The sequence below is a fragment of the Marmota marmota genome, unplaced genomic scaffold, assembly GCF_001458135.2.
Source record: "Marmota marmota marmota unplaced genomic scaffold, marMar, whole genome shotgun sequence".
Taxonomy (NCBI): domain Eukaryota; kingdom Metazoa; phylum Chordata; class Mammalia; order Rodentia; family Sciuridae; genus Marmota; species Marmota marmota.
The window spans coordinates 15,314,214-15,330,737 of record NW_025999880.1 but is presented as its reverse complement, the minus strand read 5'-3'; the positions used below and the strand labels follow the sequence as shown (position 1 = coordinate 15,330,737).

Genomic DNA, 16,524 nt, shown 5'->3' with positions numbered 1-16,524 from the left:
TTTAAAAAAAAAAAAAAAAAAAAGAACTTTCTGATAGTCCAGGAAGTGACTGGATCTAAGGTGAAGCAATGGAACCTGTAGCCCAAAGAGACTGGACTCTCATGCCCTGGAGACTGCTCTCAAATTGGACAATGTGGAAACTGATGGATAAAACAACTCAGAGTTCAGAATGGCTGGTGAGGAGCATAAGGAGATGGCTAGTGATGGCTACCTCCACATCCCCAACCTGTACAAACACACCCCCATCTCTTCAGTGTCCCTGTGGTCAAGGCTCCACAGTTTCTGACTTGGATACACCCTCTTCTGGGAATTCTCTGCTCCCACTCTCACCTCCTATAGCCTGATGTTCTCTACATAGCTGTCAAAGTGATGTTTTTTTTTAAAATATTTTTATTAGTTGTTGATGGATCTTTATTTATTTTTATGCGGTGCTGAGAATTGAACATAGTGTCTCACACATGCTAGGCAAGTGCTCTACCACTGAGCCACAAACCCAGCCCCCAGAGTCATCTTTTTACCAAAAAAAAAAAAAAAAAGAAAGAAAAATCTAATTATTTTTCTCTCTTGCTTAAAGTATGAAATCCAAACTCTTATTCTTGGCTTCCCAGGCCCAGCATGGTCCTGCCTGTCACTCTTTAGCATCTGGTCTCCTCTTTAGCCTTCAACCCTGTTAAACTCAGCCCCTCCTCCCCAGATCCTTGCCTGATTTTATTTTCCGGCTATCAAGGTCTCAACTCACTTTAACACCTCTTCAGAGGCCTATCTGACCACTCAAATCAAAGTGATCCCTCCTGGTTTTTTATCACTTTTTTTTTTTAAACTGGGAACTGAACCCAAGGATGCTTAACCACTGAGCCACATACCCAGCCCCTTGATAAAAATTTATTTAGAGACAGGGTCTCACTAAGTTGCTTAGGACCTTGCTAAGTTGAGGCTGGCTTTGAACTTGTGATCCCTCCTGCCTCAGCTTCCTGATTACAGGTGTGTGTCACTGCACCTGGCTCACATCTGTTTGATTTTCTCTCCAACATCTGTGGCCCTAAACTTATCTTCTTAATGAATGTTCATATTTATTCTCCATCTCCTCCACCAGAAAGTTAAACTCCACAAGGGCAAGGGCTTCATCTGTCTTGTTCATCTGATTCTCCAGCACCCAGAGAAGGGTCTAGCTCAGAGCAGATACCTAAAACCTTATTCTCTGACCCCTTTCCTCAGGCTCACACAAGCCAGCATTTGGGGCCTAGGAACAAGAAGGAAAGGGCAGGGTTGTGGCAAAGTGGTTGGTGGTGGAGTTCTCATCCACCATGCATGAGGTACTGGGTTTGATCCTCAGCACCACATAAAGATAAAATAAAGATATTGTGTCCATCTAAAACTAAAAAATAAATATTGGGGGAAAAAAAAGGAAAGAGATCTAACTAGGCCAGTCCTTCCCTCATCCTGAGGTTCTCCCTCTCCCCACATCAAGTGACACAAGAGGCAGAGCCAGTCCCCAAAAGCACATTTTACAAAGTCTTTTACATTTGTAAAGGACTGTGGTAAGCTGTTTGGCAGAAGGATCTTTCACAACTGACTTTGCTTTAAGTATCAGAGGGGCCAAATTCTTTTAAATATAGGTTTATAGATAGTTGATTTCTTGACAGAGATGGTAGTGAGGAAGTTTAAGAATCAGGAGTCACATCAATTAAAGAAGAATTTGTGGTAGTCAATATAATACAATCCTAAAGTGACCAGATAAATCAGAAGGACATGAAATACCTTGGCGTAAACACCCAGCTCACACACATCTTTTCAGGAGCCCAACTATAGCACAAAGGTGGCCAGCCATTCCCCAACTGGCCTGATTCAAGAATCTCCTGGGCTTCATTACCACACACTGATTCCCAGTCCTTTCCCCTGGAAAGTCTCTTTCTATGGGACAAGGTAGCCCAGGCACTTGCATTTTGTGTGTGTGTGTGTGTGTGTGTGGTGGTGGTGGTGGTGGTGGTGCTAGGGATTGAATCCAGGGCCTTGGGCATGCTAAGCACTCTACCACTGAGCCACATCCCCAGCCAGGAACCTGCATTTTTAACAACTGACCCTAGTGACACTTAAGGATAAGCTCATTTGGAAAGCACAGGAATAAAGGAAAGGTTGAAGAACTGCTCAGCTGCTCAAGGTACAAGTTCACCCCTTGTCCCTTCATAGGCCATACCCCAAAGGTGTCAGGAAGGGGGAGCAGGGGGAGCAACATTCCCTCTTTGCTACTTAGTCCCAAGGGCAAGGGAAGTACAGAACTTTGGGGTGGCTGACGTAGTCTAGGCCCCTCATGGGGCCTCATTAGCGGTCAGTTTCCACTGAGGTAATGGGCTAGGGGCATCTCCTGATGACGTCACTGAGCTAGAGAGCACAGAGCCCTGGAGGTCATCTTGCCTCAAGCCCAAAAGCTGAACCAGAACCCCCCAGAGGAGGCTTCCCCCAGCATACAGCTCCCACCCCAAAAGAGGTGTCGCCATTCTCTCCCCAGAGCCAGGAGTGAACCCAGTCCCTGATTAGCCCCTCCTCCCAGGCACTGGCCTTCTCCCAAAAGGGTATATCAGAACCCTCAGTCACCCAGACACCATCAACAAGGATAGAAATAGGAACAGCAGCAGAGTCTTGCGTTCCTGGAGAGCAGGAGAATTTTTAATTACCAGGTTTGGTCCTGAGTGAATACCACTCTATTTATTTTTCTTTCTCTCTTTTTTAAACACCACTCTATTTACTTGTTGACTTGGCTGAATTCTGGCTATTAAGCCAGTATGCCAGGGTCTGCCCCAGTTCCATCTTGGCAGTAAGGTGGGGATGATCTGCCTGGGGTCATGGCAGATGATTAAGAAGGGGGAAGGAAAGCGGTCAAACCAGCAAAATGCCCAGATAGAGAAAGTCAGAGAAAGAGATTTTTAGGGGCTGTCCTTCCAACAAGGAGTCAGTAAAAGAAGGACTTGAGGGCCTCCCAAAAGGGGCTCCAAAAAATTAGGAAGTTAAAATAGCTAAGCAGTGAAGCCCACCATAGACATTACCCATCTGTTTACACATGGATGCCCGTCACCTTCCCAGGAGTCAGTCTTGCGGTGAAAGGGCTAGACATGCATTCTCTGGAGCTTCTGCTCCATTGTGTGGCCACTGGCTTCAGCTCTCACCCTCACCCTGCCTCCACCCTGGCAGCCTTGATACTGGAAGGAACCAGTTCTCTATCTGTGGAGGGGACATTTGTCTCCAGAAGAGTTCTGGAAGGGGAGGAGGAAAAAAGATGGTGAAGGAGGCATTGAGCTAGGGAAGACTAAGGAGGGGGTTAACCTCATCTCTCCCCACAGACATGCTGAGGCACCTGCATGCAGGCCCACAGACTTGCACATTAGGGGACACACACACCCCAATTGCTGTACTTTGCTCTTGCAGCAACATGGCAACCCAGGGGTAAAACACGTCCTCCACGTACACCCTTCACACATGGGGTCTCTTTTGGGACTTACAGATGAGGTAGGAAGAAGCCAAAGGGCAAGGGGATGGGAGCCCTTGGAAGAGGGGTCAGGAGTAATGATTTTTGTGAAAAGCGAGCGCAGACCCATCCCTTTAGAATCTGATTAAAAGCTAGAGATTGTTTTCTTCCTAGAAAAATCCATATACCGTTGTATATGGTGCACACCTGAAAATTTTACACGCATTATCAGAGGAATGAAGGACCCCTGGAACCTATCCCAAGGCTTCTGGGAATTCACAGACCCCAGCCTCATACAAAGGATATACGTGGCTCAGAGTCAATGTTTCATGCTACCAAATACACCACAAAGTCATTGTTCCCAAGGGTTCCTAAAGATTCCTGACAAGCCAGAAAGGAACCCAGGACTAGAACCAGCACATCTTTCACCATAAACAAATGCATCTTGGGCTCAGCCTGCCTGAGCCTGGATTTCCCTGTGACAGCCTGATCCTTTCTCCATCATCTCAATAGATTTCTCCAGAAATCAGACACATCTTCCTAGCCTCACTTCATCCTCTTCTGTCTAAGAAAATCCCAACCCCAAAGATATCTAAGCTGCCTCTAAAGAGTCTCACCAATGCTCATCCCCAATGTCCGGATATCAGATGTAGAACTGGCAACCCCATCAATATCTTTCTAAACCTGCTCAGGTCAACCTGGTCATCACCCAGTTCACCACAGCCCCACCCACACTACAAGGATCTGCTGCTTCTCTTCAAATTGAGTCTCTAGGAAGAAACCAAGCTGAGGGATGGGGGGTTGTTGGGCTCTGGCACCCATTTCTCCTGATGTACCCCACCACTGACAAGTTTCCAAAGGAAATAGTCCCTCCCTGCCACCCCAAAGTTCCCCCTGGGCTGCAGGGGACACTGACCTGGTGGGAAGAGGCAGGAGAGGAGGCTGGGGTGGTGCTGGGATGGTGCAGGGGGACAGGGCCCCGGCAGCTGCATCTGTCTCCGCAGAGAGAATGAGAAGAAGCAAGTGGCCTCAGCATCCCCCCCTCAGGCCTGGCCATCCATCGCCAGCTGGGAACCTGAGCTGCTCCCTCAGAAGGAAGGAGAGGGAACCAAGGAGATCCCAGCTCCCCCTCCGCCTTGCATTCCCCACCCCCACCTCCACACCCACTGGATTTAAATGTACAGGGACTGCTAAGGCAGCAGCATGTAACACACACACACACACACACACACACACACACAAGCACACGAGTGCACACACAAACACACATGCACACTGTCATATTGACACATGCAGACAGATACACGCACCATCTCTAGACCTACCACGAAGGGGTGGGGCTTCCAAGGTTGAGAGATGAGAACATTTTTCCTCCCCCTTCCATCCCAAATCCAGGCACAAATGGACCAACTGCTGCCAAAATGCCAACCTCCGAGTCCACCCCTAGCTCACAGTCCTGGAGCTGCCCACTGTCAGGACCCTCAGCTGACAGACAAGGGAAGGATCATGGGAAGTCAGACTGAAATCAGGCTCTGGGAAAGGAAGTGTTTGAGAGTCCGTGGAAACTGACACCTCCGCGTTCTTTAGCTCCAGCCCAGCTCCGGAACCTGGAGGGGGGAGCCAACCCTGGCAAAGCTCTGCCTATAACTGGGAGCTGGCCACACAGGAGATGCAAAGTCGGAGAAGATGCACACAAGACCCCAGAACCCAGATTCCTCCAGCACCCACGCATCCAGTGAGCCTTAATCCCACAGAATGTCTTGAGGACATGGTCTATGCTAAATAGTCATTCCGGCAACATATATATTTTTGAGATAACATAATCGCCAAGACAGACTTAGTCTCCCCTCTACAGATAGAGCTGGAGGTCTTTTCTTTCTACCCCAACCTTCTTTGGAGGATTCTGGGGGAATTGGATTTAAGTTCAAACAATTTCCAAAGAAGGATACCCAGGGTAGAGAAATGTGGAGATCCTAAGGAAGAGGGGGGAAAAAAAAAAAAACCTCAGAAAGGGATTCCAGTGTTTTTGATATCTTGGTTTTCTGAGTGTTAAAATAAAAGGAGTGTTAACCAAGATGGGAGTGTTAACCCTTCTCAGACTTTCTAAACCACCATGACATCTCCCACCTGCAACCCCACCAGTGACACCCTCAGGCCCCACCAAAACACACCAAAGAATCCAACCAGAACACACTACCCCACCCAGAGGAGGCCGGCCACTGACCCCATCCTGGCCAGCTTGTAACTAACCCCCAGCATACAGGAAGGGGGGAATTTGCCTGGGGGTGGAGACATCCAGGAGGCAAAGACCCTTGTCATTAAAAATACAATCAAGGCTATTTGGGGAGTCAGCCTCAGATCCTCTTTGCCAAAGTGCAGAGAAAAGAATTATTGAAACTTTTTTTTTTTTTTGGCTTAGACAGTAAATTGGCCCTAGGAGTTTGGAAGAGAAACCAAAGGGATAAGGATCAATGTTTTGGCAACTCCCAAAGATAGGTAACAAATTAATTGCTTCTTCTCATCCTACTGTCCCTCGCTGACCCCCTCCAACACCCCAACATGCACCTAGGCCTGGTGGTTCCTGCCAAACAAACTTTGCAAATGAAAATTTCAACCAGGAAAATGGGCCTGGAGCCAAGTTCCATTCAAATAAGCAAATACCCCACACAATGGTCTGATTCATCCCTGGTCCTAGTTACACAAGCCTGGCTTAGGGCAGAGAAAATAAATATCAATATAAGTGTCCACACTGGACTATGGGGAGAGCGGAGTGGCCAGGGACTTGGGGAAGGGGTCTTGGAGAACTCCTTGAATAAGGACAGGAGACAGAGGAAGTAGGTTAGATGGGACTGCTAGCACCCCCACCGCGCCGTCTGCCCCCCAAATAATAGAAAAGGCCAAGAAACTACTCACCTTCAGCAAGCCATGTCTCCTGGAAGTGACTTAGATCCTGGAAGAGATCTGAAGGATGAATAATGAAATTGGTGGTGAGGTGGAGGGAATGGTGAGAGAAAAGGAACCCTTAGTAACCGCAGTGTCCCCCCTCCACCTTGGGGGTTGGGGCCGAGAAAAATGAACAGAGTCCCTTAGAGGGAGAGTCTTTTTGGAAAATGGGGTGTGGGATATTTCCAGGATCAGTCCTCGGTATGTGGGTGTGGGGAGTGGGGAAAGGGTCGCGGTTTATCTCTCAGGCTCTTTACCTTCAGAGTCGGGAGGCGGCAGGGAGCCCGGGTCCATGAGCTTCCCCTGCGGGATCATCAGCGCTTCGCGCAAGCTCCCATTTCCGGGCGATTTCTGCGAGAAGGGGGAGAGTACTCCCAAGTCACCCTGAGGCGCCTACCCCGGTGGCGGGGTTGGGGTCCCAGGGTGACTCAGGGACCGGGCCACCCAGGACCGCGCTGGGACCGCCCGGAGGAGGCTGTGGGGCTAGCAGGGGCGGGGTGCAGGGAGCGGGCGGGCGTGGAGGCCGGCGCGGCGCTCACGCTGCAGAAGGTGTAGGGCACTTGCTGGTCCGAGTATCCGCCTTTCATCCTCCGCTCCATCCGGCCGCTCCCTCCGGCCACACGGCCGGGGCCCCGCGCGGGGGAAGAGACCTGGGGAGGGAGGGAGGAGGCTGTATTCGCACAAGGTCCTGGGAGAGCTACAGTGAGAGGGGGTCAGGGTGACGGGGAAGGGACATTCCCGAGGCTCAGGGTCCAATGGTGAAACTTCTCCGACTCACTGGGACGAAGTGGAGGTTTCTGGCTGCTGGGCCGTGAGCAGTCACCACTCCCCTCCCGCCAAAGGAGGTCCCACCTGCTCCCGGGAGCCAGGATCTGTTTCTGCTTTCTGCAGCCCTGCTCTGCCCGAACTCGGTTACATAAGACTGTGTGTGTGTGTGTGTGTGTGTGTGTGTGTGTGTACGCGGGCGCGCGCAGACGCGCGCTACGGAGCAAGCAAAGCGCACACCATTCGCACACCCACAACTCCGGCGCCCCCTCCAACCCCGAATCCCAGCGCCTCCCACCCAGCGTCCCTGGAATCTGCGGAGGCGGGCGGTGAGATGAGCGCGGTGTGTTGGAGGCCAAGAGGAGAATCACAGACACACTCCCTTCCATCCTCCCTCTCCTGCAGCCTCACCTGAGGCCGGGGCGTCGGTGCTGGAGCCAGGGACCACACCGAGGGCCGCGGGGCTAGGCCGGAGCGAGGCGGCCCCTGCCCCAGGTCCCCTGCGCACCGGCTTGTTTTCCGGGCGCCGCAGACAGTTGTGAGCCCGGGGGAGCAGCTGATTGGTGCATTTCCTTTGCCTCGGCCCTGGTTCTCTCCCCCCCAACCCGTTCCCTTTGTTTCATTGACTTTTGTGAATGAAACCCTAGGGTCGGGCACGCCCGCCAATCCCGAGACTCGCCCAGCGGAGCAGGGGGGCGGAGTTTCCCAGCCGTGGTAACCAATCAGAATACAGGGGCTGGCTCCCGGTTTCATTCACGTCCTGGGCTCCCATTCATAAAAAAAAAAAAAAAAACCTCCTCGCGGCCGGAGTTCATTCATAAAGAACTGAGAGAAAGGAGGGAAGCCCAGGATCCAGTAGCTTCTCTATGCGGCTCTGCGTTGAGCTGGGGTTTGAGGCGCCGCGAGCTTCTCCGGCTGGCGTCGGCACACGTCTCTGCATCTGCGTATACGTGAGATTGTGAACCCGTCAGTGTGTGTACCCTGTGCGGGAGGCGAGCGCCTTGTGTGCCCGAAGGAACAATAATAACTAACATTTATGAAGCACTTTGCATCCACGTGTTCATTTCGTTAACATAAGCTGTTGTAGTGGATTTATTGGTTCCATTTCACATATATTGAAAGCTCAGAGAGGTACTGAGGTCAGTCAGTACCGCAAGTGTTTACAGCCTCAACGCTCCCACCCTCACGCTCTCCATTGAAGCTCTGTGAGACCATGATTTAATGAATTAAGCCATGTTTCAACAATGGATTGTAGTAGGTGCTCAATGAATGTAAATTGGCATCGAATCCAGGATTTTCCTCAAGGGTCTGTACTTTGCAGAGCTGTTTTGTGACCTACTTTCATTACTGTAAAAACCAAAGGCCCAGGATAGTTGATGTCTGAAAGCATAATTTCCTCTTAGACATCTTTCTTCTCTCTTACCTGAAAGCAAGCATGGGCTACTGGGGAGCAAAGGCCCCAAATGATCTGATGACTTAGAGGCATGATAGGTCTCAATTTTGACCAATAAGATCTGGTAATAGTCTCTGTCACGTCCTTTGTTCATCACTCCATCCAATAAAATATTTATTGTGTCAGAGACTGTGCTGGGTTGCTCCAGGTACAGCCATTGGTACACACAGAACATGAAGCCTCCCAAGGCTTTCTCTGAGACATTCTCTAGGTCTTTAGTCTATGCACTACTTTGAGATAGTGCATAGAAATGTCTGATATTGCTTCCTCACTGGTTTGTGATTTATTTAATTTTTAATATTTATTTTTTAATTGTAGTTGGACACAATACCTTTATTTTTATTTATTTATTTATTTATTTTTGTATGGTGCTGAGGATTGAACCCAGGGCCTTGCACATGCTAGGCGAGTGCTGTACCACTGAGCCACAACCCCAGCTCCTGGCTTGTGATTTAACACAAGAGACTATCCAAACCCCAGACCACTAGGGACTGCTCTTCGGCTTTACAGCTGAGGCAGTGAGGTCCAGGAAGGATTTCTATTTTTTTTTTTTTTTTTTTGTACTGGGGATTGAACACAGGGATGCTTTACCACTGAATTACATCTCCAATCCTTTTATTACTTTCTTGCTTTTTCTAAAATTATTATTTTTTTTTATGTTTTATTTGTTGATGGACCTTTATTTTTATTTATTTGTATGCGGTGCTGAGAATCGAACCCAATGCCTCAGCATGCTAGACAAGCACACTACCGCTGATCCACAACCCCAGCCCTAAAATTATTATTTTGAGACAGGATCATTCTAAATTGCTGAGGGTCTCTTACTAAATTGCTGAAGCTAGCCTCAAACCTGTGATCTTCCTGCCTCATCCTCCCGAATCCCTGGGATTACAGGCGTGCACCCCTACATCGGGGCGAGAAATAATACATGCAAGCTCTTCCAACCCATCTGGATCAAAACTGAAACTAGAATATAAAACCTCTGGCACCCTTTTACAGCTCATTCCACAAGATCACCTTGGGCATATAAAAATAAATTCCCCTTCTCTGCTGAAATGTTCTTTAAGGCCCATGAATGTCCCTCCCCTCCAATAAGCCCCCTCCAATAAGCCTTTCATGACAGCCTGGGTCAGTTCTGTGAGCATTCTCACCTATCACTGTGGTGTGGCTGTCTTCTTTTCTGCTTCATGGTGCAGACATCCCTGTATTGGAGAGTTCTCCAGGGCCTTGTTTCTTAAGTCTTCCCTGACCTTTCTTTGTATTCATGCGGTTTGCATGAAATGCTTGTTTGGTGAATATGTACAATTAAGACCAAACTAATGGAGCTTAGCAGGAACCCTTCCCAAGGCTAGAGAGACAAGCCCAAGCAAATCCCAGTTTTGGGCTGGAACGAGTTTAGGGAGTAGTTAGTTCTGAGGCCAAGAGAAGTGGGGGAGGATTCTTCCAGAAAATCAGTTCTAATGTGGTCTCCATGACAATGGAGATTTCAGTGAGTCCCTGAGTGGGAACTGGGTATCCCAGTTGGGACCTCTTTAGGGGTGCCCCTCTGATTTTTGAGTTCTTTCATTTCTCTGGAGGGCTCCTCTCTGGAGGCCCTGGGTTCCCTGGAGAGTGTCTTTCTCCCCCTCCCCCGCAACATTCCCGTTCTCCCCAGGCCTGGCAGAGACTGAAGGCCTTCCTTGCTAGGCTTTGGCTTAGCATGCACACAGAGTGAGAGAATATACCTGCTGATTCAACACCCAGGCTTGGAGCCGTGACCTCTCCAAGGGGAACATTCAGGTCTCTTCCTTGGCCCAAGGTAGTTGGGTAAAGGAAGGAATACAGAGGCTTGAGGCTTCTGCTGGGAATCACATCACAGTGCCTGACATTTACCCAGGAAGCCTTAAACGCCATGCGGTGCCGTAAGTACAAGACCTGCACTAACTCACAGCCCTCCAGTGATCCTGTGAGGCTGATTGCTATCCTCATTTTACAAATGAGACAGAGACCCCACAAACACACACCCCTAGGCCCACACAATAGACTGAGGACACCCCACCCCTACCCCAAACAGAAGCTTAGGCACGCAGACCAGATAAAGGACATGCTGAACCCAAGCCCACACATGGATACACCTAGATGCAGGGTGTTCACAGTTCCCTCCTGGACCCCAAAACGCCCCCTGACTCTCTCCAATCTACCTCTGGCAGGAGTCACACAGGAGTCCCTCTAATAAATTGGGGGTTGGGCTCTGACTTGTTTCTCCTACAGTCTGTTATAAAATGTAAATGTGGGCTTTACATAGATAAATGTCCACACAAAAACAACCTGTGGCTTGCTCCAGAGCTGAAGTATCAGAGTACGGAATGAGAAGGGAGAGGTAGCCAGATCTGTGAAGCCTGTTTGTAATCCCAGGTACTTTGGAGGTAGGAGGATTGCAAATTCAAGTCCAGCCTCAGAAACTTGGCAAGAACCCTGTCTCAAAATTAAATATAAAATGTTGGGGATGTATCTCAGGGAGAGAGCACTCCTGGGTTCAATCCCTCAAGAAGAAGAAGGAGGAGGGGGGTGGGGAGAAGAAGAGGAGGAGAAGGAGGAGGAGGAGAAGGAGGAGGAGGAGGAGAAACAGCAGCCAGCCAGCCCCTTCAGGCATTTGGATCAGACAATAAAGTGCCTTAGGAGCCATCAGAGAAGTAGTCTGTCCCCAGACAGGTATAGAGAATGAATGACAGAGGGCTGGATTTGGTTCTCTGTGTTGTGTTACCTGGGGACATTCTGTGGTGATCTGTCCATCCTGTAAGTGGGGATGGGATGGAAATATATATTTGGGAGTTGCTTCCTCAGGGTCTGGAAAAGCAGAGAGTCTCAGTCTTTTTTATTGTTGTTCTAATTAGTTATCCATTACAGTAGAATGCATTTTGTCACATCATACATAACATGAAGTATACCTCTCATTCTTCTGGTTGTATATGGTGTAAAATCACACTGGTCATGCAATCATATATGTAAACAGGCTAATAATGTCAGATTCGGGGCTGGGGATGTGGCTCGGGCGGTGGCGCGCTCGCCTGGCATGCGTGCGGCCCGGGTTCGATCCTCAGCACCACATACAGACGGGGGTGTTGTGTCCGCCGAGAACTAAAAGGGAATGAATATTGAAAAAAAAAATTCTCTCTCTCTCTCTCTCTCTCTCTCTCTCTCTCTGTCTGTCTCTCACTCTCTCTTAAAAAAAATGTAAAAAAAAAAAATAATAATGTCAGATTCATTCTACTATCCTTTCTCTCCCCATGCCTCCTCCCCTCCTTTCACTCCCCTCCAGTCTCAGAGTCTTAAAGGGTAGAATTCAGAGGGTAACTCAGGGAGACAACTAGGGGAGTTGGATGAGTAAACAGGGTTCAGTTGGGTCCAATGTCCCTTTTGTATCTCCCATACTGAAGCTGTCATGAGGGGGGTGAACTAGACAGTAGGGTCTGATGGTGGGGCTTGAGGAGGCTTAGGTCCTTCCCATGGGGGTCAGTGGGTCAGAACCATAAAAAAAAAAAACAAAAAAAACCTCTCCACCTTCCTTTTGTCCTTTTCTTAGTATCCCACTTTCACTTTTATATTGTACCCTCTAAAGTCCTCTAAAATACAGAGGTTCTGAATTTGGGATGTGCATGCCCTGAAACTAATTTTATATGACTGTGTGTGAGTGTCTGTGTGTGTGTGTGTGTGTGTTTCATTTTTTCTGAACAAAAGTTTTATAGGTTCTTCTCAGGTCATCTCAGAGTATATCTATAATCCACCACCCCATCTTTCAGGCTAGAAATCACTGCCCTAGTATCTTCTAGCACAAATATCTTTATACATATCTTGCCAACGTATATTGCCTTAAACTTTATGGGAAAAGTACTGCTATGGGAGAATGCTCTTGGGAGGGAGGTAAAGAAATTGCTTTCCTTGTTCTGTTTCACCTTCCACTTAGCCAGAGATCTCTTGAGACCTCACAGAACAGAGGGCCCTCCCTCCAGTCCACCAGCAGGGACCATATTGAGCCACAGAATATAGGTAAAGCTGGGGGCACTCTGGTAGAGGAGAGCAATCTCTGGATGAAATTCCTAAAGATAAGGACTCTCAGCTGGGTGCTGTACTATAATCCCAGCTACTCAAAAGGTTGAGGCAGGAGGATCAAAAATTCAAGGTTAGCCTCAGCAACATAGTGATATCTTAAGCAATTTAGGGAGACCCTGTCACAAAAAATAAATAAATAAATAAATAAAATTGCTGGTCTTAGTGTAATTCCAGCAGCTCAGGAGCCTGAGGCAGGAAGATTGAAAGTTCAAATCCAGCCTCAGCAATTTACTGAGGTCATAAGCAACTCAGGGGAACCCTCTCTAAATAAAATACAAAGAAGGGCTGGAGATGTGGTTCAGTAGTTAAGTGCCCCTGGGTTCATGCCTGGTACCAAGGCTAAGGATGGCCAGGCATGTTGGTGCGTACCTGTAATCCCAGCACTTCAGGAGGCTGAGACTGGAGGATCAAAGCCAGCCTCAGCAAAAGTGAGGTGCTAAGCAACTCAGGGAGACCCTGTCTCTAAATAAAATACAAAATAGGGCTGGGGATGTGGCTGGTTGAGTGCCTCTGAGTCCAATCCCCAATATCCTCCCAAAAAAATAAATAATAAAAATTAAATAAATAAATAAGCTAAGGATATAGCTTGGTGGTAAAACGCCCCTGGGCTCAATACCCAGTACCAAAAACAAAAGAAAACAAAATGGATGAGGATTCTCTTTCCCTTGGGCAGGGTAGAGGTTGGGTGCACCCAAGAGCTTTGGGAGCTGGACTCCTGAGGGATCTTCCTGACAGTCAGCAATCTGAAATTGGAGATTCTGGTTCCCTTGAGAGAGCCCTCCATCTGTGTGTGACAGTAGTGACATTCCCAGGAGTATAGTTATGAACACAATGACTTCTATTTCCCCCCCCCCCCAGTGGTGCTGGGGATTGAACCCAGGGATTTGTGCATGCGAGGTAAGCACTCTACCAACTGAGCTATATCCCTAGTCCCCACAACGATTTCTGTGGGACCAAGCCAATCCCTGGAAAGGGCTGATTTTAGGATTCTTTTCTCTGGGGGAGGGGGAGAACTGAAACCTTTTGGGGAGCTATAATTGAAACTTTTTAAAAACCTAATGTGGTACACATTTTTAAATATATTCTTAAACAAGGCTGAATAAATATGTCTTCGTTTCATTTGTAATATTATCTCAAGAAGAAAGGTTGAGCCTAACTCCTGGAGGCCAGAGACCAAGAGTTCCCTACAGAAAGCAGTTTTTATTTTTAGAAGGTGCTGGTGACTTAATCTTTTCACATTTTCTGCCTGCAGTAGCTCAGGACTCTCCTGAAAATGCAAAGCCTTTTTTTTTTTTTTTTTGTCCTGTTGGGTCTTTCAGCCCTCGCTGCTTCTAGAAAAAGCACCACAGCTCAAAGACAGGCCTTCTCTGAAAGCTGCAGGATATAAGACTTTCTTCCTTTTGATTTTTTTCCCTTTCTGTCCAAGAGAGACAAACGGACGAATGTCAACAGTTTGAAGAATTAGAATGGAATCTGAGACAGTTGGGCAGAGTCCAGGAGGCTCCCCTTTTTAATTAAGTGCGGACTTGAATTATGAAGGGCTGCAGCTCCTGCTGGGCGGGGCTCTGTGAGGAAGGCAATTTCTCTCTTTAAAGATTAAATGTCATTTATTCCACTTAGTCTCTCCTCAGCTCTGCGAGAGTGTCTATATTTGCTCTTGTCGTCAGAAATAATGGGCAACCTAGTGGACACCCAGCTTGCTCAGGCAGGGACAAGGAACCCTAGGGCTGGCAGAAGCCTGGGGACTTGACTCTTCCTGACATTTTTTGGGGGGAAATTGTGTTGTTGATGGGGGGATTCCTTGTTTTATTTCTGAGCTTCCCTCAACCTCCAAAAACAACAACAACAACAAAACAGAACTCTATTTTCTATCATTCTAGCCCCTGGCTGCTCTGGAGGCTTGGGGCATTCCTGCAATTTAGGGAGCTGCTCTTATAGATTTATTTCTTCTGTTCATTCTCATGTATCCTGCTGGCAACACCAAATGTACAATTACAGTTGTTAATTCACAGTCTGGGGCCACAGAGCCCAGAAAATGATGCTTCTGGTCTACGGGGACCTGGGTGGAGGAGAAGGTGCAGAAAGGAAGGGGGACACGTGCTGAGAGGACACAATACCTAACCAGATGGGGAGATTCCAAAACACGATGTGTGCACAGGAGCTTGACACTTCATTGTTTTTCTAAATTTTTTCAGACATATTATCTCACTACCTGTCCCCAGCATCCCCCAAAGTGGGCATTTGCAGTCCCACTTTATAGTTGAGCACTGTAGAGTTCAGAGAACAATTAGCTTTACGACAGCCCAAGTGGCCCAGGACATCAAGCTCCCACTTCTAGATTCTGAGTCCAAGTTTCTTTTTCTTTCTTTCTTTCTTTCTTTCTTTCTTTCTTTCTTTCTTTCTTTCTTTCTTTCTTTCTTTCTTTCTTTCTTTTTCTTCTTCTTCTTCTTCTTCTTCTTCTTCTTCTTCTTCTTCTTCTTCTTCTTCTTCTTCTTCTTTTGTGTGTGTGTGTGTGCTGGGGATGGAACTCAGGGGCACTCAATCACTGAGCCACATCTCAGCCCTATTTTGTATTTTATTTAGAGGCAGGGTCTCACTGAGTTCCTTAGTGCCTCACCATGCTGAAGTTGGCTTTGAACTTGCGATCTTCCTGCCTCAGCCTCCTGAGCCACTGGGATTGCAGGCATGAGCCACCCATCCGGCCTGAGTCCAAGTTTCTACCAGCTCCAGGGGTAGCAGCTTCTGAGGTAAGTAGAGACGATAGCTACTTTTATTTTTTTCTTGTTCTTTTATTTTTTTTCTTTTTTTGAGGGGTGGGGTGGGGTACCAGGGATTGAACTCAGGGGCATGGACCACTAAGCCATATCCCCAGCCCTATTTTGTATTTTATTTAGAGACAGGGTCTCACTGAGTTGCTTAGCGCCTTGTTTTTGCTGAGCCTGGCTTTGATTTCCTGATCCTCCTGTCTCAGCCTCCCAAAAAACAAGTTCTTTTATTTTCTTCTATCTTTTGTTTTTATTTTTTAAATATTTATTATTAAAATAAATAATTTGTTTTTAAAATAAAATTTTAAAATCAATTAAAATTATTAAATGTATTAAAATAAATTAATGTATTTTTAATATCTTTAGAGACAGATCCTTGCTATGTTGCCTAGGCTGGCCTTGAGCTCCTGGGATCAAGCTCATCCTCCCAAGTAGCTGGGACTATAGGCAGGGCAGGCACAATCCACCTGGTTACCAGTTGTTCTTATCAACATGATTTCCAGTCCTCAAATATCTGACCCCATCTGACCCTCTCCTCCTTGATATTTCCTTTTTATGTTTCTTTTTGCCTCCACAAGTCAGTCTCACTTTTCTGTTAAGAAATACCTTATTGTGTGTCTTCTTAGGGGGTGGTTCGACATTTTTTAAAATTGCTCATCAGACATGAATGTCTCCCACAAAGGGAAAACTGATGGGGTGGGTGGGAGCATTTTGCTCCCTAGAAATTGAGAATGTAAAGTATATTTAATTAAAATGATAAATCTGATTTTCAGTTTGGTTTTTACTACTACTAAAACTAATCTATTTTATGCATGTTTCTAGAAGGCTGCAGCCATCAAATCAGAGAATATTAGAACTGTGAGGCACTTACAGATCTGTCTGGGCCAAACCCTTCATTTTTTAAAAAAAAAACATTTATTTATTTTTTAGTTGTAGTTGCACACAATACCTTTATTTATATGTGGTGCTGAGGATCAAACCTAGGATCTCACACATGCTAAGCGAGTGCTTTACCACTGAGCCACAACTCCAGCCCCCCAAACCCTTCA

General features: G+C 47.3%; 1 protein-coding gene across 6 annotated transcripts in view; it reads right to left on the bottom strand.

Moving 5' to 3' along the window:
* Positions 1 to 7,922, bottom strand: part of Etv4 (ETS variant transcription factor 4) — a 16,283-nt gene extending 8,361 nt beyond the window's left edge. Inside the window, exons 1-4 of one of the 6 annotated variants that reach the window (XM_048790635.1) lie at positions 7,580 to 7,922; positions 6,943 to 7,053; positions 6,661 to 6,754; positions 6,374 to 6,421 (exon numbers count right to left, since the gene is read on the bottom strand). In XM_048790635.1, coding sequence (XP_048646592.1) covers positions 6,374 to 6,421; positions 6,661 to 6,754; positions 6,943 to 7,053; positions 7,580 to 7,921 — 595 coding nt within the window. In that variant the 5' untranslated portion in view covers position 7,922. Of the gene's footprint in view, positions 1 to 4,376; positions 4,453 to 4,785; positions 5,434 to 6,373; positions 6,422 to 6,660; positions 6,895 to 6,942; positions 7,054 to 7,181; positions 7,537 to 7,579 lie in introns of those variants that run through there. The other 5 variants (XM_015495627.2, XM_015495626.2, XM_048790638.1 and 2 more) reach the window with 5 other exon arrangements.
* Between the last annotated feature and the right edge of the window lie 8,602 nt (positions 7,923 to 16,524).